At 44.0% G+C, this 24,192-nt stretch overlaps 2 protein-coding genes across 9 annotated transcripts in view; both read left to right on the top strand.

Moving 5' to 3' along the window:
- Positions 1 to 24,192, top strand: part of RpL35 (Ribosomal protein L35) — a 343,229-nt gene that overhangs the window by 205,544 nt on the left and 113,493 nt on the right. The window lies entirely within an intron of this gene.
- Positions 1 to 24,192, top strand: part of LOC139052370 (golgin subfamily A member 1-like) — a 231,397-nt gene that overhangs the window by 138,226 nt on the left and 68,979 nt on the right. For all 8 annotated transcript variants that reach the window (XR_011509873.1, XM_070529459.1, XM_070529462.1 and 5 more), the window contains one exon: positions 13,214 to 13,316. Coding sequence is in view for 7 of the 8 variants with exons in the window: in XM_070529459.1 (XP_070385560.1) it covers positions 13,214 to 13,316 (103 nt within the window). In the remaining variant the exon portion in view is untranslated. The remainder of the gene's footprint in view (positions 1 to 13,213; positions 13,317 to 24,192) is intronic.

Below are 24,192 nucleotides of genomic sequence, written 5' to 3'. Positions count from 1 at the left end.
GAACTGGTGAGGCTTATACATTGCTGAATAACGGCCATGACCTCTGCTATAGAGGTCTCCCAGATAAGAAGCAATACAGGGTAGGATTCCTAATCCATAAGAACATAGGGGCAACATTGACGAATTCTACAGCATCAAGGAGAGGGTAGCAGTAGTCGTAATCAAACTTAATAAGAGGTATAGATAAAAAGTAGTACAAGCCTGCACTCCAACATCCAGTCACGATTATGATGAGGTAGATCAGTCTTATGAAGATGTTGAATAAGTGATGAGAAAAGTGCAAACTCAGTATACTGTAGTAATGGGCAACTTCAATGCAAAAGTGGGGAAAAAGCAGGCTGGTGAACAAGCAGCTGGCAACTACGGCGTCAATTCTAGGAACGTTAGAGGAGAGATGCTGGTAGAATTCGCAGAAAGGAATAAGCTTCAAGAACACCTTTTTCAGGAAGCGTAGCAACAGAAAGTGCACCTGCAAAAGCCCTAATGGTGAAACAAGAAATTAAATTGATTTCATACTTTCTGCCGATCCCAGCATAGTGCAGGATGTAGAAGTGATAGGCAGGGTAAAGTGCAGTGATCATGGGTTAGTGAGGGCTAGAATTCACCTCAATTTGAAGAGAGAAAGAGTAAAACTGGTCAAGAAGAAACAGGTTAACCTAGTGACAGTAAAGGTAAAAGCAGACAAATTCAGGCTAGTACTTGCAAACAAATATGCAGCCTTAGAACAGAGAGATGAAGGTGACATAGAGATAATGAATGAGAACAAAAATAGGCTGGTTTCAAAAGCAGCAATTTAAGTGGGAGGCAAGGCACCAATGCAACCAGTAGGCAAGCTCCACCAAGAAACAAATGACCTAATAAAGAAACGACAAAGAATGAAAGTCTCCAACTCAGGAGATAAGATAGAATCCGCAGAACTCTCAAAACTCATCAATAAGGTGAAAATGAGGGATATTCAAAATTATAACGTGAGGAGGACCGAAGAAGCAGCAAAAAAATGGACGCAGCCTGAAATCAGTGAAAAAATAACTTGGCATAGGACAACCAAGATGTATGCACTGAAAAGGAAGCAGGGTAATATAATGAGCAATCTCGAAGATATAGCAAAAGCAGCGGAAGAATTATATACTGACCTGTACAGTACCCAGAGGAGTCGGGATACCTCCATTAAAAAAAACTGGAAAACTGGCGGCTCTTTATACGAAATGTCTATCGACTGCAAGGGTTCCAGAAAACTGGAAGAATGCAAACATTATACTAATCGACAAAAAGGGACATGTTAAAGAATTGAAAAATTATACACCCATTGCCTTACTCCCAGTATTGCGTAAAATATTTACCAAAATAATTTCCTATAGAATAAGGTCAACACTGTAATTTAGTCAACCAAGGGAACAGGCTGGCTTCAGGAAGGGATACTCTACAATGGACCACATCCATGTCATTAATCAGGTCATGGAGAAATCCACTGAGTACAATAAGCCTCTCTACATGGCTTTCATAGATTACAAAAAGCCATTTGATTCAGTAGAGATACCAGCATTCATAGAGGCATTACGTCATCAAGGAGTACAGAACAATTACGTAAATACCTTGGAAAATATCTGCAGAGGTTCCACAGCTACCTTAATTCTACACAAGAAAAGCGGGAATATACCTATTAGATACCTGCAATGCTATTCACTGCGTGCTTGGAAGAAGTATTCAAGCTATTAAACTGGGAAGGGTTAAGAGTAAGGATCGACGGCGAATATCTCGGCAACCTGGGGTTTGCTGATGACGTTCTATTCATCAACAATGCAGATGAGTTACAACAAATGATTGAGGACCTTAACAGGGAGAATGTAAGAGTGGGGTTTAAGATTAATATGCAGAAGACAAAGATAATCATGAATAGCTGGGTAAGGGAACAAGAGTGCAGAATCGCCAGTCAGCCTCTAGAGTCGGTGAAGGAGTATGTTTATCAAGGTCAACTAATCACAGGGAACCCTGATCATGAGAAGGAAATTCATAGAAGAATAAAAATTAGTTGGATCGCATACGGCAGACAGTGTCAGCTCCTGACTGGAAGCTTACCATTATCTTTGAAAAGGAAGGTGTACAACCAGTGCATTTTACCAGTGCTGACATATGGGCAGAGACTTGGAGACTGACAATGAAGCTTAAGAACAAGTTAAGGACCGCGCAAATAGCGAGGAATTAAGTGCTAGGCATAACATTAAGAGACAGAACGAGAGCAGTTTGGATCAGAGAGCAAATGGGTATAGACGATATTCTAATTGACATCAAGAGAAAAAAAATGTAGCTGGGCAGGTCATGTGATGGGCCGGTTTGATAACCATTGGGCCACTAGGGTTACAGAATGGGTACCAAGAGAAGGGAAACGCAGTCGAGGACGGCAGAAGGACTTGGTGGAGTGAAGAAATTTGGAAATTCGGGGGCACTAGTTGGAATCAGTTGGCGCAGGACAGGGGTAATTGGAGATTGCAGAGAGAGGCCTTCGTCCTGCAGTGGACATAAAACAGGATGATGGTAACGATGATGTGTTATTTTTCATGAAAGTGTATAGGTTCTGCAAAAACAGGCTCGTGTGAAAAAATAAAAATGAAATAAACAGACCAGGAAGCAACCAGCATACAGAGAAAAGGCAAAATCGATGTGTTCAAGAAAGTAAATATACCACTTCTAAGTAAGCCAAATTGGCAATCAGGATGTCTGAAAAAAAAAAAGAAGAAAACAGATTTCAGTGTGCCCTTATTACCTATAAATTCGTGAGCTCCGTTGAACACCAGCCTGGCACTTTGGCAGTAGCGGCAGCATCTGACGCATGACCGCTGAAACACGTTTTTGAAATATTACAGCCTCACTGCCAATACTGCGAGCCCACACCACCGCACGGATTTCCCTGCCATAGATCTGCTATCAATGCACCTTTCGGAGCGCCCCCTGGACCAGTGGCTATATCAAGTCCTGACAACCGTTGTCTTGCGCACTTTGGCAGTAGTGGCAGCATCTGATGCATGACCGCTGAAACACGTTTTTGAAATATTACAGGTACGGTGGCTTCTGCCTCGTCTACAAGCTCTACCCGTGGAATCGTCGGGCGCTCGTCGCAAGACTGTGGTGCCCATACCCCATCTTTGGCCTACCCCGGTTTCAAGCATTCAACTTTACTCCCGATCTCTTCTGCCACTTGCAGCCTCATTGCCGATACTGCGAGCCCACACCACCGCACGGATTTCCCTGCCATAGATCTGCTATCAATGCACCTTTCGGAGCGCCCCCTGGACCAGTGGCTATATCAAGTCCTGACATCCGTTGTCTTGCGCACTTTGGCAGTAGCGGCAGCATCTGACGCATGACCGCTGAAACACGTTTTTGAAATATTACAGGTTGGTGCTTTCTATCAGTTACCTTTCGTATGTGCCAGCCACTGCTGCCAACGCTGCTTGAGATTTACGAGTGTTACTAGTACCTGCTGAAATGTCGCGTTGTTGTGTGTGCCACTCCGCGGTCCCTGACAATGGCTTGTATACATGACTTGCTGTGAGTGCAAATTCAAATTTCAATTTGGTTCGTGCTCCGGTATAACGGAAGAAGCTTTTACTGGAAAGCGCGATATGTCTAAGAAGGCATGGAAATGTGAGACACGTCGGGGTGTGGGACAAGGGGCGGATGCTGAAATTGAGCGGCAAATGCCGCAGAGAGATATAGCAGTTTGACTTCTAGCAATCGAAACCAAGCTAGATACCCTTTTGGTTCTGCCAATCAAACTGGTGGAACTGGAATCATCTGTGCAACATATTTCTGATAAATTCAATGAATTTCAGACGACGCTGCAGGCTCAGGAAAAAGTTGCCACGTAACTATCAAACAGAGTTGATCAACTTGAACAGGCAGATTCGAGCAGTGAATTGTCCCAAATCAAACGGGATCTGGATAATCTTGAATGCCGTAGCCGCAGGTTAAATATTGAAATACACGGTATTACTGAAAGCGAGACCGAAGACCTAATGATGAAGGTAAACGAAGTAGCGATGCAAATTAAGCTTCCACTATTGAACAAGAGTGATGTTATGGCTATACACAGACTTCCCGCTAAACCAGGCAAAACACGGACGATCATTATCCGTTTTGTTCACCAGGAACTTCGCGATTCCTGGCTTGCAAACAAGAAGCTTCTAAAGGACCATAGTCACGTCTTTTTCTGTGAAAATACGACACGCCAATCACGTGCTATTTTATCAAACACGAAGGAACGGGCCCAGACCTCAGGATACGCATACGTCTGGCACTCAAACGGTAAAGTTTTGGTACGAAAAAGGAGCGGCGACCGAGCTGTTGTCATACGCGACGAGGAAGATCTGGCCAGTTTTACAGCCTCGAAGTGATGGCGGCATATGTGATAGCAATAAATACGTTATGTTTACTAAACCGCAATGGCGACCCTGGAATTCCAATTTTCTCGGGATGTCGTGTCGTTAAATAACCAGTGTCCACTTTCAATATTTCATTTTAATGTGCGAAGTTTGAGAAATAAGTTTGACGAAGTCAGTTTGTATCTGTCTGAGCTGCAACACTGCTTCGACTTGCTTTGTTTTAGTGAAACGTGGTTTACATCAGACGATGAATGCGCTTCTATTTCTGGATATGACTATCTCTGTTTATCGAACAAAAAAACGAGAAGGAGGAATTGCTGTTTATGTCCGTTCTGGTTTGTCGTACAGTATAATGCCCGAGCTCAAGATTGTTAACGAATGCTATGAATGTATTGGTCTTCAGTGCATGAACACCTTGATTTCGCTAGTGTACCGCCCGCCATCTGGATCCATGTGTAAGTTTTTAGAATTTACTGAAAAATTATTAGAACTCAGCATCGAACTTAAACTCGAAACAATATTAATGGGCGATTTTAATATAGATGCTTGCCCGGATAACCTAGAATATACGCGTTTTCAGGAAACTTTTGAATCATACGGGTGTTCAAATGTCATCAACGTGCCTACTCGCATCACACCTACAAGCCAAACACTTGACCTCCGTGTGACTAGTTTTTCTGCTAAATATGTGAGAGCAGGAGTCCTGATGTGCGATCTTAGTGATCACTTCCCCATATACTGTCTGCTATCTCATAGACAGCCATCCAATATATGCCCTGAAAGCTTAAAAAGAATTTATTTAGAACAAAGCGTTAAGAAATTTGTTGAACTAATCTCTGGTTATCGGTGGGATGAAGTGACTGCAAAAACTGATGTAAACAATGCTTACGATCTTTTTATATCTACCTTCGCGTTCCTATAGAACAGATGTTTTCCACTTAAGAAGTTTAAAAAACACAACAAAGCCAGAAAGCCTTGGATAACTCGTGACCTCTATAACAGGATAAAATGTCGTAACAAGCTCTTCCAAAATTTTCTGAGTAGCAGAAGTGAAGATGACTTTCGGTCTTTCAAATCTGAGCGTAACAAATTAAATTCTGATATTAAACGCTCTAAACGAGAATATTACGCGAACAAGTTTTTTGCTGTCATGGGAAATTCAAATCTCATGTGGAAAGCGATCAATGAAGTAATTAAAAAGGTGCTATCGCAAAAAAAGTTGAATTTCAGCATAGTGAATTGTCAGATATTGAGGTTTCAAATACTTTCAATTCTCATTTTATTGATGCTGGTGCGTCCTCACAAAATGATAGGCCGGTCTCTTGCACGGAATATATATTAAATCTATGTTCTTCTACGGTGTTCTTGGTGCCTACTGAGCAGCACGAGATACCGACCATAATCTTATCGTTGAAAGACAGTTGTGCTTCAGGTGAAGATGACATAAAAGTGAAGCCGTTGAAAGCCGTCAACGAAATTGTAAGCACGCCTCTTGCACATATCTGTAACTTAATTCTTTCTAACGGTGTGTTTCCAGATAAGATGAAGCTAGCCCGGGTGGCTGTCATTCATAAAAGTGGCCCAGTTAACGACATGAATAACTACAGGCCAATATCCGTTCTTTCTGTCTTCGCGTAAATTGCTGAGCATGTAATTAATAGAAGACCTTGTGAGTTTCTAAACACGTATAAAATAATAGCTCAGGAGCAATATGGTTTCTGTAAGACTAAATCTTCAGAAACCGCTTTACTTGAAATAAAAGAACAAATCCTTGACCACATAGAAAACCGAATGTTAACTTTAGGCATCTTTCTAGATTTTAGGAAGGCTTTTGATTGCGTGCAACATGACGTCCTTTTCAAAAAGCTACCTCTTTACGGAATTCGTGGTGCTGCATTATCCTTAATAAAAAGCTATCTCACCTCTAGAACACAGTACACAACAATAAATGGAGTTAGTTCCGAAATTCAGCACATTAAGTACGGCGTGCCGCAAGGATCCGTCTTGGGGCCTGTTTTATTTTTACTCTATATTAATGATATTGTCAATATTCAAGGCTGTTCCAATATTATATTATACGCTGATGATAGTAACGTGTTCTTCTCTGGAAGGGAAATAGCAAATCTTTTTGAGCAAGCTGGTTACAGCAACTAAGCTTGTGGCTAAATGCGAATAAACTCCAAATAAACATAACTAAAACTAAGTATCTAGTGTTTTAATCAAAAGGAACAATAATCCACCCTCAACTAACACTCCAATTTCAGAAGGTCAACCTCGAACAGGCACCAACAGCCAGATTTTTAGGAATTATATTCCATGAAAATATGTCCTGGTCACCGCACGTAGATGTTCTTAGAAAAAATATTGCTCGTGCTGTCGATATGCTAAACAGGTTGCAATATTTGCTACCAATAAATGTGAAGCGCAATATTTACAACGCGCTTATACATTCTCGATTAACTTATTGTTTTCTAGTTTGGTCAACCACTACACAAACTAACTTAAGATCAATTCAAACACTCCAAAACCACGCACTGCGTGCGATAAGTAACTTAAAACGTACTGATAGCACTAAACCATTCTATAACAAATATAAAGTATTAACAGCATCAAAACTTCACACTTACAAATTACTCCTCGAAATTTCGCGGCAATTTCGCGCCACTACACCTAGAATGGTTCGTCTCAAATGCATTTGCTTATTGACCCCTTTTATGTAATTAATTGATAGTGATGCGTTCTCACGCATAATATGTTTTTAATAGTATTTATGTACTATATATTTTGTTGTATATTATGGTTTCTTTACAGTGATTTTGATGATACTACTGCTTGCTCGGTTCCCTCCTGAGCGTTGTTTCCTTTTCTATTCTTCGTCTGTCTTTTCTTCCTCTTTTCCCTCTTTAGCGTGACGAGTTCCTCATACTTTGTTTGCCCCCGCCTTATGTAATGCCTCCGGGCCTTTAAGGCTTCAATAAATGAAATGAAATGAAAGACAAATGTTCCTTCCAAAGTAAATACCATGGCAGAATGACAAGCTATAACCTCAGAAAAACTCTTGATAGGTAAACCACGTTGCAGAACTAAATACGGAGATCAAAAACTAGCAGTTCAACTTCCTAACTTTCTAAATGACTACCCCTTGGTATTGGACCTGCTAAATTCTGGAATTTCAAAGCAAAGCTTTAAGAAAACGGTAAAAGAATTGTTACTATCCGAAAACTAATAGAAATGTTCACCTACAGGTATAGAAAATTTCGCACATGTTTTTTTTTCTTGTTGTTGTTTTCGAAAACTGTGTAAACTTTAACCTTCAGCTACAGGTATGGAAAATTTCGTACGTTTTTTTTTTTTTTTCCTGTTGTTGTTATGCTTCAAATGATTAGAAAACTGTATAAACTTTAACCTTTTTTCTTTCTTCTTACGCGAATTGTGTACTCAAGCGATGGAAAATGTGTACTACTTTAATTTCATGTGTGCTCTCCTGAAATCCTGCCACTGCCATTTTGCTGCCAATGTACGGGTGGCACGGCCTAGTCAGGCAAATGTTTGCCTTTAGCCGTGTCCCCTAAGACAATCTGTTCATTGTCTTAAATAAATCAATAAAGAAAGAAAGAAAAAAAAGGACATGTATGAATAGGTCTCCTTTTGCAGCTACGCTGTATTGTGTCCGTTTTAACAAATCTTCAATAGCTTTCCTGATGACCGACGCCGAAATTCTACGGCTGACATCCGTTATCCTTGCCTTGAACTAATCTGACCTCTGTCTGGATCATCTATTCACAATCTTTCACGTAACCCTAAAGAAAGAAATCGAGTGGTGGGCCCGTACTTTCCAATTTATTGTGCATGAAAAGTCGCATCCAGCTAGTTTCATGCTCCGCTGCTGCTGTGTGCCGTTACCCCATCTTGCTGATAACACAGTAATGGAAGACGTGACAGTGGGACTTCGCTGAGAAACTCATTCACCTCTCCTTCAAGGATTTCGTACACGTAACGCTGTACAGTCAGTGTGTGGTCGAAAAAGATGGGACCAATTATTGCACTGGCATAAATTCCGAACCACACATTAAGCGACCACTTGTACTGGTGTCGATTGCACTTTACCCAGTACATGATTGGGGTCCTCCAATAGTGTGTATTATGCAAATTTACCTAGGCGTTTCTGTTAAAGTTGGCTTCATCTGTGCACATGATGTTGCTCAGAAAGTCTGCTGACTCATTGGCTTTTGTTAATATCCAATTCGACAAGTCTAGGCGATTCTACAGGTCCCTGTCTTCTAAGCATGCATGATCGTTAAGGTGGTATGGGTGAAAGGCTGTCATTTAGAATCCTCCAAACTAATGACATGGAAATTGGTGCCTGGGCGGCCACGTCGCGCACGCTAGCATGAGTTTGAGGCCATTAATGCTAGAACATTCATGTGTAGGTTAGGACTCAAAGATGGAGTCCTCCGCCGCTGTTTCTATAAGCTGCCGGTTTTTCTCAGGTTTCCATAATTTCAGATGATAGTCGATACATTTGTTTTACAGCTGCATTTCTATGACCGATATATATATTGGTGGCCTTCCTCTTGTTGCCATTTGCATATCCCAAGGCAAAGATTGTGTTTACTTTCTGCTCATTAGAGAAAGACATGGCGACTAGGACGAAACAAAACGCACCTTTAAACCTTTGCACTGACGCACTAACGTTGTGAATTCGCATTTGTAGTAATAAGCTTTGTGGCAAAAAAAAAAAAAAAATCCATGCACTTTATCTATGCTAAGACAACCAACAGCTACCAAAGCTTGTTTCCAACTAACACTAAACGCAATGCGTTTCTTCGGTCGGGGCGCCAAAGATAAGACATTAGCTCGATCACGATGTTTTTCTTTCTTTCCATGATTTCGTTCTGGCAAAGTAAAAGGGAGCCTGTTTGAGGAGGCTGCTTTATAATCCAGGTTAATCCAGGTGGGAGCGCAGTGACATGGTATATTTTCCATATCCTGTGGGGTTTATTTATCAGTCACAAAAAAATTAGTGCGCAGTTAGTACGTCGCTGAAAATACCGCAGTTAGATGTCCCTTGGCTGTGCCTTCAAATGCCTCATTCATACTGATAATTAGGATAATATGTCTCGAGTTAGATAATTACAATTATCTAATTAAATCTCAGTAACAAAAAAAAAACTGGCACCTACTCCACTGCTCTGTTAACTATATGCACTATGTTATCTTGGCGCATGGTAGTTAATTGGGACGCCTTGTATATATTTATGCACTTTGCATGCAACTGACGATGTTTCCATCCCTAATAAATGTTGTAAATTATTAGAAATGTTTTTTTTTTCATGAGTCGTTAGCATTGCTTACTGGAAAAAGGAGCAATACTGAGATACACAACATTCATGTGCATTTCACACGCCATTGATAAAAGACTGCCAAAGGGATCACTGAAGTTTATAGGTTTTTTTTTTCATGGTCAAAAAAGCATGCAAAGCAATTTGAGGCATGGTGAACATACAGTAACAAATTCATTCTCTAGGCATAGGCTATCCATACCTTTAGAAATAATTTTTAGTTGGCTACCTCCATCTTTTTCAAAAATATAATAAACTTTGTCCTGTGTGTATATTTATATATATGTGTATGTGCATGGTGTTTATAATGGAAGTTTAAAACGTTATCGAAGTGAGAAACTACGTACGTGGCAGCCGCCGCTAGTGCTTCTAATGCGCGCGCCCTCCTATTGTCAGGATTTGCAGAAATAAAGCAAAGCATGAATTAAAATCTGTGCACATCCACGGCAACAATGATGCAGTAAGCTATTAGCCACATGAAAATATTAAGTGAAAAGGTCGAGCAAAGTCAGAAGAAACCTCAAATAATGTGGGTGACAAAGCTCTGGTAATGGCACTTTATGTGTGTGGGGGGAGAGATAGTGGGCTTCAGCATTGCCTGGGGGTGGCTCACCCCTCCCCCCCCCCAGCCTCCCCCGCCCCCCGGAAAACTCTGGAGGGGCTCCGACCCTGGAGCCCCCCCGTAGTCGGCGCCTATGTTGGCTGCAATTTCAAAGCTAATCAGAACTAACTTGTAAAACTAAAATTGCACAATAGCATGAATTGGCAACACTCTTTTAAGTAAGTTTGATGTAATGTTTCAGACATTTTTATTTAAACGACATATTTTACATTTTAAATGGATGTCATTTAACAAATTCGCCAACTGGAGCCACATTACATGCCACAGTATGGAAAATAGCACATTTTCTTTCCAGATGTGAAAGTTAGCATTTGTGCGCATGAAACAATTTTCGCCTGAACCTGAAATTTAAATGCTGCTTTGCTTGTGTGTTTTTGCGTGTTTATGGGAGTAGAATATAAAATGGACCGTGTACCTAGATTGGACATTGAAATGGACATTAAAGAACCGTAAGTGAGCACAATTAACTCTGGCCTCTCCACGTGGCATCTCTCGTTGGCCGCTGTGCATCCTTGGGAGGCAGCCCCCCCCCACCCCCCTCCTTCCCCCAAATGCTTTCATGCTACTTCTTTCAGTCTTTATTTGCTGTATGTTCAACACTATGTCAGCCTAATCTGAAGTTCCTTAGGTCAACATTGCCATTAAATCTTTCTTTGTGCCATGTGTATCAAATTTGTTTTTATTCTTCAGTCTGATGTACAAAATTTTACAAATTTTACCTGACAGCACTATAGTAAACAAAGGTGAGAGTTGGTAGTTGCATATTGGCGACTCTTTTGTCTCAACTTGACCAAAATGAGTCCTGGTGTTGAAAGTATCATCAAACAGAGGACTGCATCTTTTTATTACTGTGCAAAGTGGTCATTAACCAGTTACACCTTCTGTACCGTAGTTGTAGCTTGTCACCTTTCAAGTTGCACCACTAACATGGGGCAATTGAAGATTTGTGGTTCTTAACAACACAGCTTGCCAGCTAACCCCTCTGTCAGGGTAGTACTCTGTGACACTCTTACTCTCTTATAAAAAAAAAAAAGCATCTTTGTGTGGCCACTGAGTGCATGTCATAGCAATGTTTATTTTACAGCAAAGCTGTATACCTCTACCGTCCAAGGAAATTTCGTGTCGTCGTTGGCGTGGTAAGCAAAAACTCCCCATTACGTGGGCCGATCCCGAAGATAGTGCAATGCCAGGCCGACCCGCGGCGGAGGTGAAGCAGGCGTTGAGCACTCCCCATACGTGGGCCTATACCCAAGATAGTGCAATGCCGGGAAGACCCGTGGCGGAGGTGAAGCAGGCGTTAAGCACTCCCCATATGTGGGCCGATCCCGAAGATAGTGCAATGCCAGGCCGACCCGCGCCGGAGGTGAAGCAGGCGTTGAGCACTCACCCATACGTGGGCCTATACCCAAGATAGTGCAATGCCGGGAAGACCCGTGGCGGAGGTGAAGCAGGCGTTAAGCACTCCCCATATGTGGGCCGATCCCGAAGATAGTGCAATGCCAGGCCGACCCGCGGCGGAGGTGAAGCAGGCGTTGAGCACTCCCCATATGTGGGCCGATCCCGAAGATAGTGCAATGCCGGGAAGACCCGCGGCGGAGGCGAAGCAGGCGTTAAGCACTCACCCATACGTGGGCCTATACCCAAGATAGTGCAATGCCGGGAAGACCCGCGGCGGAGGTGAAGCAGGCGTTAAGCACTCCCCATATGTGGGCCGATCCCGAAGATAGTGCAATGCCGGGAAGACCCGCGGCGGAGGTGAAGCAGGCGTTAAGCACTCCCCATACGTGGGCCGATCCCGAAGATAGTGCAATGCCAGGCCGACCCGCGCCGGAGGTGAAGCAGGCGTTGAGCACTCCCCATACGTGGGCCTATACCCAAGATAGTGCAATGCCGGGAAGACCCGCGGCGGAGGTGAAGCAGGCGTTAAGCACTTCCCATATGTGGGCCGATCCCAAAGATAGTGCAATGCCAGGCCGACCCGCGCCGGAGGTGAAGCAGGCGTTGAGCACTCACCCATACGTGGGCCTATACCCAAGATAGTGCAATGCCGGGAAGACCCGCGGCGGAGGTGAAGCAGGCATTAAGCACTCCCCATATGTGGGCCGATCCCGAAGATCGTGCAATGCCAGGCCGACCCGCGGCGGAGGTGAAGCAGGCATTAAGCACTCCCCATACGTGAGCTGACCCGCAGCGGAGGTGCAGTTCGCCATTAGGGGCCGACATACACAGCTTCGCTGGTCATCCTTCTTCACAGAGTGGAAGGGCACCAAACTCTTTATTATTTTTTTTGTCTTACAAATTTGCTACATCTAACCGTATTTGGGGGTAATGAACTATTGGTCTATTTGCTGCCGTTTGTGGACATAGCTTTCACTGGAAGGTCAAAAGACTGGCAGTTGGCTACTTGTTAATTCTCATTCATGCAGCTAATGCCCTGTTTGGCTTCAAAGCTCGCACTAATACCCCCAAATGTTTTTCTTCCAAATGTGCGACCAGAGTAATTTCATAGTATCGTGTGTGCGTGTGTGCATGTGTGTGTGCATGCACGTGAGTGGGCACGTCTTTACGTGAGCAGTAGTATGAGCATGAAAGTGAAAATGGTCATTCACCCAAAAACTTGCACAGAGTTACGAATGAATCATTTATGGGTTACTCAGAGAGAAAGCTTCACAGTTCACAGGTCACAGGTCAAACCTGGGATTACTGCCTTTCCAAGACAGTTGCCCTATCAATTCAGCTGACTGGAAGTTAGCTGTACGCTACATATCAGTGGATCAGTATTTTCCCTAGCAAAAAACATCCTACACTGCCTTTTTCTTTTTGCTTATTCAGTAGTATGTGTCATAACCTGAACATGCTCTCCCTTGCAGGTCTCCAAACTGGAGAGGCAGCTGAGTCTTGTGTTGCACTCCGAGACTATCCTCAAGCACAGCCTCAAGAAGAGCGAGGCTGAACTGAAAACCATGAAGGAAGGTGAGGTGCCTCTACATGGGCTGACACCACAAGGCAGCCATTCACTGTCCCGCCTATCGCAGTCCTACAGGACAGACCTGTGGTAACCTACCAGCACCCACACTGCCAACGATGCTGGCGGGATAGTGAAATGCCCAATCTGCCATGAGGTCCAGGTTCAGAAAAATTCATGGATAAATCTTGCACTTATATATGTGTCTATACGAATTCCACACAGCCAAGAACAATAGCCCCTTGAGGTGCTGCGTGCACAATTATGCACATTAACTTAATGAATTAAAGGCAAGAGCACTGACAAAAATATTGATATTTGAAATGTATTGCATATATCTTGAAAGACTTCTGATTGGACCTGGGCTGCAAGTGTAAATATGTGTAGAACAAGTTGGAATGTAGACGGCTGAGTGTTTGCCCTCAGTGTCAATATGTTTTCATATAGTGGGTTGACTACTTTTGTTTCTTGCAATGTTTTACATCCAGCATGTTTTTCAAATAACTGGGTAGGTGCTTTCATAATATGCTAGACATGAAATAGTGGATGTTTTCATATCTGGCATTCCTGTAGAGAGTTCTCTCATCTACTTTAACTTGACAAAAGCTCACTCAAGTGAAAATTCCTAATTTGTTCTGCAGCTGTACACTTTTCATGATCCTGGAGATGCAAGAATATGTGGGGAAACAGAATTTTAAAGGGATGGAAATAATTGGCACCTGAAAGGAATAGCATGAAGTAAAGGGACTCGTAGACACAACTTCAGAATATTTATCTCCACTGCAAGAGAAGGGCATGGCATTTCGTGGTGCTTTCCACATTTCTTTAGAGTTGCTTTCGTTCCCAGTAAATTTGCAATTAAACTACATTATACCTAAATTCACACTGTCCCTGCAGGGTCGTCTGCGTCAGCAGGCGTTTGGTGCGTTGCGACACCATGTACCCGAGCACACAAGGGGTACATGGTGTCGCAGCGCACCAAACGCCTGCTGATGCAGACGATTCTGCAGGGACAGGGTGAATTTAGATATAATGTAGTTTAATTGCAAATTTAATGGGAACGTACTCCCGCGTGTAGCTGTGCGTGGCTTACGTGTCCGGGGAAAAGGGGATGCTGGGGGTTCCGATCCCGGCTGTTCGGACCATTGAGGCCCCCTGGCTGAGGCAACACACCTTTTTGGCCTCTGCTTCACGTAGACAGCACCTCCAGCCTGACCCACCTGGACAAAATCAGCAGTCTTTTCCTGCCCCCTCTTCAGTGTTTTTCTTTCCTGCATACTTTCTCAGCTGTCCTCCCTTCTCTTCTGTTACTTCTACATTTTCGTAGGTGGCTTGTGTTAACCTTGTGTATATGTCCTCTCTTGGGTATGCTATATTGGGTTATAGCAGCAATGCACAGCTGGTGTCTGCAGCCTTGCACGTTATGTGCTACAGCGTCTCCTAGTTGGGCTCCGTGGTGGGTGGCCGCCATTGCTGCCGAAAATGACCGAAGTATTATGGGAACACCTGCCTTTCCACGTCTACTTGATCGTCACCCCTAAAAGAGGGGACACACCAATGAAATTCTAAGCCTCTTCAAACCGAAATAAATTTTCCCCCGATTTCAAGTTGTACACAGCAAAAAAAAAAAAAAAAAAAACGAAAAACCAGCTAGAACCGTATCCCCATTTCTTGTTGCAAAAGGCTTGACTGATGCCCTTGGCCCAGGTTATAAGGTCACGGAAATGGCGAGTGGCAACCTCCTGCTTGAGATCTGTGATAAAGAACAGCACATTAAACTAAACAAACTTGTGGCATTTGGAGACATTCCTGTAACCTTTCCACCTCATCGGTCTATGAATACAGCAAGTGGAGCCTGGTGGAGAAATGTGGAGTCCGGTGCAGGTCTGATCAACTTGGCCGAGACAGAACTATTGGAGGGTTGGAAAGAGCAAAATGTAACCAACATACAGCGCGTCATTATCAGCCGAGAAAATAAGGAAATTTCTACAGAGCACCTAATCCTGACCTTTGCCACTTGCATATGCCACAAACCATAGAAACTGAATACACAAAGATAGCTGTCAGACCATACATCCCTAATCCAAGAAGATGCTTCCAATGTCAAAGATTTGGCTACGGGTCGCAGAGCTGCCATGGTAGACTCGCATGTGCGAAATGTGGAGTCCAAGGCAATGCCTCAGACAAGTGTGAAGCTACACCTCACTGTGTAAACTGTGATGGTGAACATCCAGCATACTGCCAATCTTGTCCCAGCTGGAAAAAAGGAAAGGAAATTATCACTCTAAAAGTACACGAGAACATCTCTTTCAAGGAAGCACGTAAAAGGTTCTTGCCATTCCAAACAACAACGTATGCTGATGTGTGACGCGTCAGGGGCAGTGCCGGTCTGCACCACCTGCCCGGCCTGTGCACAGCGAGTCGTTGGCTTTGGCACACCCTGCCCCCGAGGTGGCAGCAGTCAAATCTGCTCCATCCACCAAGATGCAGAGGCCATACGTCGGGCCTCAAGACCACGCCTCACCAGGCGAGGTCTGACAAACGAACCAGCAGCCCGCATGTGCAGGCATCCACTGTCTCACAGGAGGCAGTGGAAACATGGGCACATTTGGTGCTGAAAAACCGGCGTGGCTCTCTCGAGCTGCCATAATGGGGCCAGAAGACAGTCCTGTTCCCTAAAATACACAACTACACATTTTAACCAGTGATGTGAACGCCCATAATGCACTGTGGGGCACTCTCACTGCGATGCAAGAGGGCGTACTGTAGAAGACTTTATTTTATGTACCAGTGCGATTCTGCTGAATAAAAAAAGAACCCACCTTTCATAGCACCACACATAAGTCTTATTCTTCAATAGACTTAACCATAGCCTCTCCATCTCTAATGCCGTACCTTGATTGAAATGACCTAAAAAACCCTTACGGAAGTGACCACTTCCCTATTCTCTTAAATTTAACAAAACAAGCTGATTGCTCTCCACAGATTCCCTGATGGAAAAACGACTCGTTGAATTGGGAACTGTTTCAGAGGATTACATATTTACAGTGCGATGATTCGGTTTCTTTAAACATAGATGATGCTGTGGCATATTTGACATGTTTTATTATTGACACCGCTGAAAAATGCATAAAGCAAACTAACGGACTTGCTAATAAAAGTAGTTTGCCTTGGTGGAACAACGAATGCAAAGAGGCACGAAAAAACAATATAAAGCTTGGGGCCTGCTTCGTGACTCTCCAACTGCGGATAACTTCATCAATTTCAAGGAGGCAAAATCACAGAGCAGCAGAACTTGTCGACGTGCTAAGCGAGAAAGTTGGGAAAGGTACATCTGTAGTATTAATTCGTACAAGGATGAGGGTAAGGTGTGGAACAGGGTGAACAAAATAAAGGGAAGGGAAACACAACCGCTTCCTTTAATAAATGCTCAAGGCGACACCATGAAAGATCGGGCAGATTTCTTGGGCAAACATTTTCAAAATATTTCTAGTGCATCACACTACGCGCCAACATTCCTAAAGTTGAAGGAACGCATAGAGTGAGAGCGCCTTGAATGAAAGTGCGCAGATAATGAACCTTACAACCGTCCGTTTAGTCTCACTGAACTGAAGGTTTCTGTCAGTTCCTGCAGCAATTCAGCACCAGGTGGGGACCGCATAATGTATACAATGATCAAGAATATGCACTCAGAAACATTGAACACACTTTTGTCTCATTACAACACCACGTGGGTATCTGGGCACATTCCATCCTTGTGGAAAGAAGGGATTGTCATCCCAATTAATAAGTAAGGCAAAGACCCCGCATTAGCCAGAAGTTATAGGCCAATAGCACTAACAAGCTGTATGTATATGTTATATGAGAAAATGGTAAATTGGCATCTAATCTATTTCCTGGAAAGCAACCGTCTGCTTGACCCCCTTCAATATGGTTTCATGGAAGGTAGGTAAACGATAAACCACCTTGTTTGCATTGAGGCCATTAGAGATGCCTACATACACAAACAATTCTTTCTGTCTGGATTTCTCGACTTGGAGAAAGCCTATGACACAACATGGCAATTCGAAATCCTCCAAGACCTATCTGCCATGGGCGTACGTCAGCAATGTGTTAAACATAATAGAAAACTACTTGTCTAACCGCACATTCTGTGTTAGAGTGGGCAATGCCCTGGCCAAGCGTTTCACTCAAGAGACTGGTGTGCCGCAAGGGTTGGGCTTAATTGCACCCTATTCATTGTGAAAATGAATTCCCTTCACAAAGCCATTCCATCCTCAATGTTTTATTCAATATATGTGGATGATGTGCAACTAGGATTTAAGTCTTGTAACCTTGCAGTCTGCGAGTGCCAAGTCCAACTTGGACTGAACAAAGTCTCAAAATGGGCAAATGAAAATGGCTTCAAGCTAAACCCCCTCGAAAGCTCCTGTGTACTTTTTTCTAGGAAGAGAGGCTTTATACAAGATCCTGATATAATGCTGCATGGACAACACATACCACTCAACACTAAATATAAATTTTTAGGCATAATACTTGGCTCAAAACTAACCTTCATTCCTCATGTCAAGTATCTGAAAGCTAAATGCCTGAAAACAATGAAAATCCTGAAAATACTGTCACACACAACATGGGGAAGTGACAGGAAATGCCTCATGAACTTCTACAGGAGCCTTGTGTGATCACGGCTAACTATGGTGCTGTAGTGTATCACTCTGCTACACCCAGTGCTCTCAAGCTGCTGGACCCTGTGCATCACCTTGGTATCCACCTCGCTACCAGTGCCTTTAGGACGAGTTCTAAAGGGAATCTTTTAAGGAATCAAATGAATGGTCCCTTGATCTGCAGCGGTCATATTATACTTTTAATTATTTTCTGAAAATACAAACAAAAACCATCCTTGTTATCCCCACCATAAAGGATATGACCTCTGCAACGCTTTTTCATAACAAACCTACAGCCAGAGGGCCATTCTCGATCCGTGTGAGAAAGCTGAGCGAGGATATGGATGTTCCTATTCATGAAAAGTGTCTATTGGCTTCTGCCAAGCTGTTTCCGCCGTGGTTGTGGCAAATCATTGACTGCAACACGCCATTTGTAGAGGTAACAAAGCATGCTCCAGAGGCCCACATTCATATGCATTTTCTAGAATTGCAATTTAAATACTCGTGTCCAGATCACAGATGCACCTAAATCGCCTGCTGGCGTGTCGTATGCAGCCGTCGGCCCATCCTTTTCTGAGTTCGATCTTCTGCACCCTCACACAAGCATCTTTACAGCAGAGGTGTATGCACTATGGTCGGCTGCAAAACACATCAAACAGGTAAAAATACATAAGGCGGTCATATACACAGACTCATTAGGTGTTGTAAAAACATTAATGTCATGCTGCAACCACAGAAGTCCAGTAATTGCAAATCTTTTTTCTCTCCTCTATAATATTTATGCCTCTGGCCAACATGTAATGGTATGCTGGGTGCCTGGACACAGAGGTATTGAAGGTAACATGCTGGCAGACCTAATTGCTACTGCCTTAGACATGAAAGTTTGCAACATGTCTGTAGCCGTTCCGGTCTTAGACCTAAAACCATCCTTACGGAAAAAACTGAGAACGTACTGGCAGCATAAGTGGGACGCTGAAATCCTTAACTCTATGTAGTTGAGCCACATTTAGGATACTGGCCATCACTGACCAAGTTCAGACGAAGTGATGTCCTATTCTGTCGTCTCAGAATAGGGCACACTTATGGTACACATAGTTTTTTGTTGACTGGTGGTGAATGTCGAATTAGTGGGGAGACACTCACTGTTCAGCATGTCTTCCTAGAATGTCACGAAACACAAGTCAAGAGCAAAAGACACTTCCCCTTAGCATATAGTCAGTGTATACTGCTTCACCTGGCACTGCAAAGGCAAGTGGGACACAGCCTTTGAAAACTGAAAAATCACGAAAAAGTCGATTTTTGGAAAACCACATATTCAAGCAGTATGTCTTATAAACTACCATTTCATTTTATTAATGTCTAATTCATCACGAAACGGGCCCTCGAGCGGCAAGCGAGCACTCAAAATACCCCTACTTGGCACGAACGCCATTTCTCCACCGCTCCCCCAAGCGCCGCCATTTTGGTGTTGTTTTGTTCGTGCATTTTTGTGCTTTTTTTTTCCCCCGCCACCCACGGCGTTGGCAGCAGCGCAGGAGAGGTGTAAATCGCTCATGATTGGAGGGCTCACCAGAGCTTTCAAGTTTCCCGCAGCTGAGACGTGAAGCTGAGATTGGGCGGAGCACAGCGCTCCACAAGGACATGGGGAAGCTCGCGACTCCCATTGGCTGCTGCGTACGATGACGTAGTGGTCTCCTGCATAATGCATCCGGCCATCATCTGCTTCGGCTCCGCCATTGCCGGCACCCTTTGTGTGTTCCGCTTGCCATTATCTATCTTTGCAGCCATTCACATATTGTCCAAGTTTTTACCATCTTTACGGGACGATTTTCAACCGTCTTTATGAGACCGTTGTTGCGTTTAGCCTGCTGATTGTTGTGCGGTCGGCCACGATGCACCCAAAGAAACTCAAGATGCTACACGCGTTCAGTGCAAGGAAGTGTTCTATAAAGTTTGCCACTCGCCAGCGCGCCGACGATGATCACACTGATTGTTCCTGTGGGGCAGCTTCTGCTTCATCTACGCAAGAGCGTGTTTGCGTCGACGCTTCTTGCAACGTGACTCCTGCTCCACTGGTGCAATAATTTGTTGTGACGAGTTTGCCTGGTGTCTCCTGCTCATTGACAGCGGCTTCCACATCCTCTCTTTCATCTGCCTCGCACCGTGCGATCGCGTTGTCCACTATGCACTTGAAAACAAGTTTCCTGGCATGTGAGGAGAAAGAGGCGGCAGATAAAAAATGTGCTGCTGTGAAATGAAGACTTGGCGCTATGTCAGCAACGGAGCGAAAATTTCAAGCAATGAAGCGTGATCCTGAAGCCGCCACCGCTACAAGTGAAGGCAAAAAGATTTCTCCTTGTGCAGATGGATTCCCTAGGCGACCTGCTATCCGGGGCCCCGTGCCAGCAGTGCTTCGCAGCTGGGATGAAGGTTCAAGGAGGCACCCAACTTGGACTTGCAACAAAACTTGAGCTGCCATGTTTACATTGTGGAGTATAGTTGCAAGCTCGTGGAGTTTTGCTCGTCAGGATGACTCAGTGGCCTTTGACGGGAATATAACAGCCATTGTGGCAACAAAACAGATAGGGAAGGGACAAACAGCCCTCAATGACTTTTGGGCAGCGGTGAATGTTTCCCATCGTGGCCTGCATCATAAGACTTTTCAGAAGCACTTGAAAAAATTCAGGGAACCACAGACACAGTGCATAGACAAGCACCTCTCACAGGCTTCTCTTCTGCAACGCTGCCTGGGAGCAAAGACGCAAAGTGCATCAGAATCATTTCACTCCGTGCTGTGGTCTCTGATGCCCAAAGAGCAGCATGCGCCGCTGATTGCTGTGGAGACAGCACTGCATGAGGCAGTTTTAAAATATAATGCTGGCTGCCACAGGGCCACCCAAGAGCTATGTTCATCAGTGGGGCTAACACCTGGCCATTCAATGGACAGCTGAGAGAGATTCTCTGCGCTTGAATAAAGCCAAGAAGCCATCGCAAGAGAAGGTGGAAAGGCGGCAAAAGAAGAGAGTGCCTAAGGACATCTCCAGTCATGCCGCAGGGTCATTATAGCCCAATATATGTGCTCTAAACTTTCAAAGCGCATTTTCTCAAAGTGACTTTTTTGGCTGGTGAGGCTGCTTGTTCCAGCCATATCTCTGTAACCGCTCATCATATTTCCAGAAGTTTTATTTTATTGTGTGTCTGAATAAATATTTGAGGGCAAGACAAGCCCATTTTTTTATATATTGTCTGTGATTTGTGATATTTAATCAAAATTTGATTGATAAAATCTTAATTACCAGCACTAAATTCAGTGGTCTGCTAAAATTTTTCAGCAAGGAAATTTTAAAAAGGGGCTCTCTCTTGCCCTGAGATATCCGTCTGGGAATCAGCATAGTGAATTTCACAGTTGCAGCACCTGTTGAAAATTCTCACAGCCTGGAATGAGAAAACCATGTGCACCATTCTGACGCATTGCTGTAACTTGAGAACCAGGAAACATAACTGCGTGAAATTTTGTAGTTCTACTAATGCTTTTTCTACGAGTCTATCCTGAAAATTTCGTTAAGATATCTCGATAAATAGAAAAGATGGTATCCCAGGGTAGCCTCCCCCCTCAAAAAGATACTAAAGTCAATGTGGACTGTTGAAATTATTTCAACAGTCCACTTTGACTTTAGTGTCCCTTTAAGGGACACTAAAGGTCCATCTCCAGAAACCTCAAAATGCTTGTTTCATGGGAAGAAGACACTTAATTTAAGAGAAAATGCTTTCTGAAACGACCACGTACCTCTGCCGCTGTGCAAATCAGCTGCCCTCTGATCGAGGAGTGGTGACGTCATGGTCTCATAATGACATTGCGCTGTCAGTGAGTAAAACGGCACCCGCAAATGGCGCTATGGCTTTTCTGCGCAAAACACAAAGGCGCGGCCAGAAACAGAGCCAAGACAGCCGACAGCAGCGCGAAATCGGAACTATGGTGGCTAGCGGAAGGAAAAGCGTGCAACGATAAGCTGGTTCTTTATTTTATGATGCCAACTTTGACGCTCATTGCAATGGACGACCCGGATAACGACACATTGGCTCGCGATGCTGGGCTCGACTTCAGCGATTTAAGCACTGATGAACGTGACCGGCTGCTGAGGGCTCGCACTGCCGGCGTCGTTGCGTACTACTACGACGGCAGCTGTATGTCATGGCTGTACATATTCGCACATTTGTAGCTTTTCCTTCGTGAAAACCAAATGCCGCACACACCGCCCCGTCTTCGACCTGCAGTTGTTCTTGCGCTTCGGAGAATGCAGGCAAGACCGACGGAACAGCACTAGGGAAAGCATTACTTTGAAAGGCACTCCACATGACTTCAATAAGTCGGTGTTGAACTTGTAATCCTCTGGATGAAAGTGTAGCAAGCACACTATGTGATTTTTCAGCTATTTGCCAATGTGCTGTGGCAGAGGTAGGTATGGCACTTAACCACTTCGAACGGAGAGGTTCACTTGTTTGCGCACAGTGATAAAAAACGGATTCGCTGCTGCAACTGCCCTTGGCCAAGTTCCGCGGACCTTTCGCGCATCCCACGACATCACATGGACATGGCATTCTCGCTGCTTGTTCCAAATGCAAGTTTCGTGAGCCAGCAGGACCAGGGCAGCACGACATGATAATGAAACAACTGAAACTCCAAAGCGCGCGCGGCGCAGAGTCGAGTGAAAACAAAATCATTCGACCACCCATACTACTGAAGGGTAACGTCATAATGTTATTTTTTCTTAGAATCGAACAGAAGTAGACGAGTAGCATTTTCTTCCGTCCTGTAACCTAATGGAATTATTTTTTTAATATGAGTAGTTGAGTATTAGTGACATAAATTATGATGAGTGCTTTCGTCATCAGGCTAGTACTGGAATGTCACTGGGGGGTCTCAAATCGTGTCATGCATTTACCTCAATTTCTCGGTTACTAAAGCTCTGTTCGCGATTATATTGACGCCTTAGACGTTCTAGAGCATTGCTTTATCACTTTAACTTGACTTCATAGTAACCTTTAGTGTCCCTTTAAACGACGTTGACACGCTCCACGTTTTCTGTCCAAGAAATTCGTAACGTGGCCTCTTGCGAGAGGCCACGTTACCACACACACACACACACACACACACACACACACACACACACATATATATATATATATATATATATATATATATATATATATATATATATATATATATTGTAACCAACAGTTACGCCAGCCGTTACTAAGAATCACTTATTTATTCTGGGCGAGCCTGTGCCCGTCAACTCAAGAGACTCGACACTCAACAAAAAACAATATGGCCCTCGAGCATCGATTCTTCAAACATCGCCCTCTTCTTTGTCGCCTCCTGTCACGTGCCATCCATCCAACCAGTTCTCGAGCACGAGCCGCCTCGTGCTCGAGAAATCGGCACGTGCTCACCACGTGCTGAGTGCTGGTGCTGGTGAGTGCGTGGTGTGCTCAGCACATTGTGTGGGCACATGCAGTGCAACGTTACATTGCTATGCCTTGCTTGACGCTTCTGGTGTGGCAGTTCTTTAGAACACAGCTAGGATGCAGCAGGCATCTTTTCTTTCTCATTATGCTGTTGGAAGTAGGTAAAGGCAAGGCGCAGAAGACCAGGACTTAGGAAGAAGAACACAAACGACAAGACGGGCGTTAAAGCGTGCAATTGCTACTAATTCTCTGCAAGCGGCTTTAACTAAGTCTTGCATCCATTTGGTGTCAAGTAGCTTTAGCGCTCAAGTGCAACGACTACAACAGGCAGGCTTCCCGCCATGTCTGATTTCAGCTGTCTGCGAAACGATGCTCCAAAAACTAAAGCACCCGCCTCTTATCAGGGAGCCAGTTTCACGCAGTTCTGTTGCGGTAATTCCGTACCTTCATAAGGTATCGCACAACATTAAGAAAGTGGCAAGTAGGCATAACGTTCAGGTTGTTTTCTCGGCGCCTTGCAAGCTGTCTAAGCTTTGTGCCATGAACGGAGAGAAATGCCCAGCTTGTTCAATCCAGCATCAGAAGAAGTTCACTGAATGCAGGACACGTGTAGTACCCCTAAGCTGTGGTCGCAGCTATATCGGACAAACAGGTCGATATTTCAATGAACGTGCAATGGAACATTGTTGTAATCTGCGCAACAAGGAAGGGAGTTTCCTTGCAGAGCATTGCAGAGACTGCTCTAATTGCC

Source organism: Dermacentor albipictus, unplaced genomic scaffold (assembly GCF_038994185.2).
Source record: "Dermacentor albipictus isolate Rhodes 1998 colony unplaced genomic scaffold, USDA_Dalb.pri_finalv2 scaffold_22, whole genome shotgun sequence".
In the NCBI taxonomy this organism is placed as follows: domain Eukaryota; kingdom Metazoa; phylum Arthropoda; class Arachnida; order Ixodida; family Ixodidae; genus Dermacentor; species Dermacentor albipictus.
Note: the sequence above shows the minus strand (reverse complement) of the source record. Positions and strands in the feature narration are given on the sequence as shown.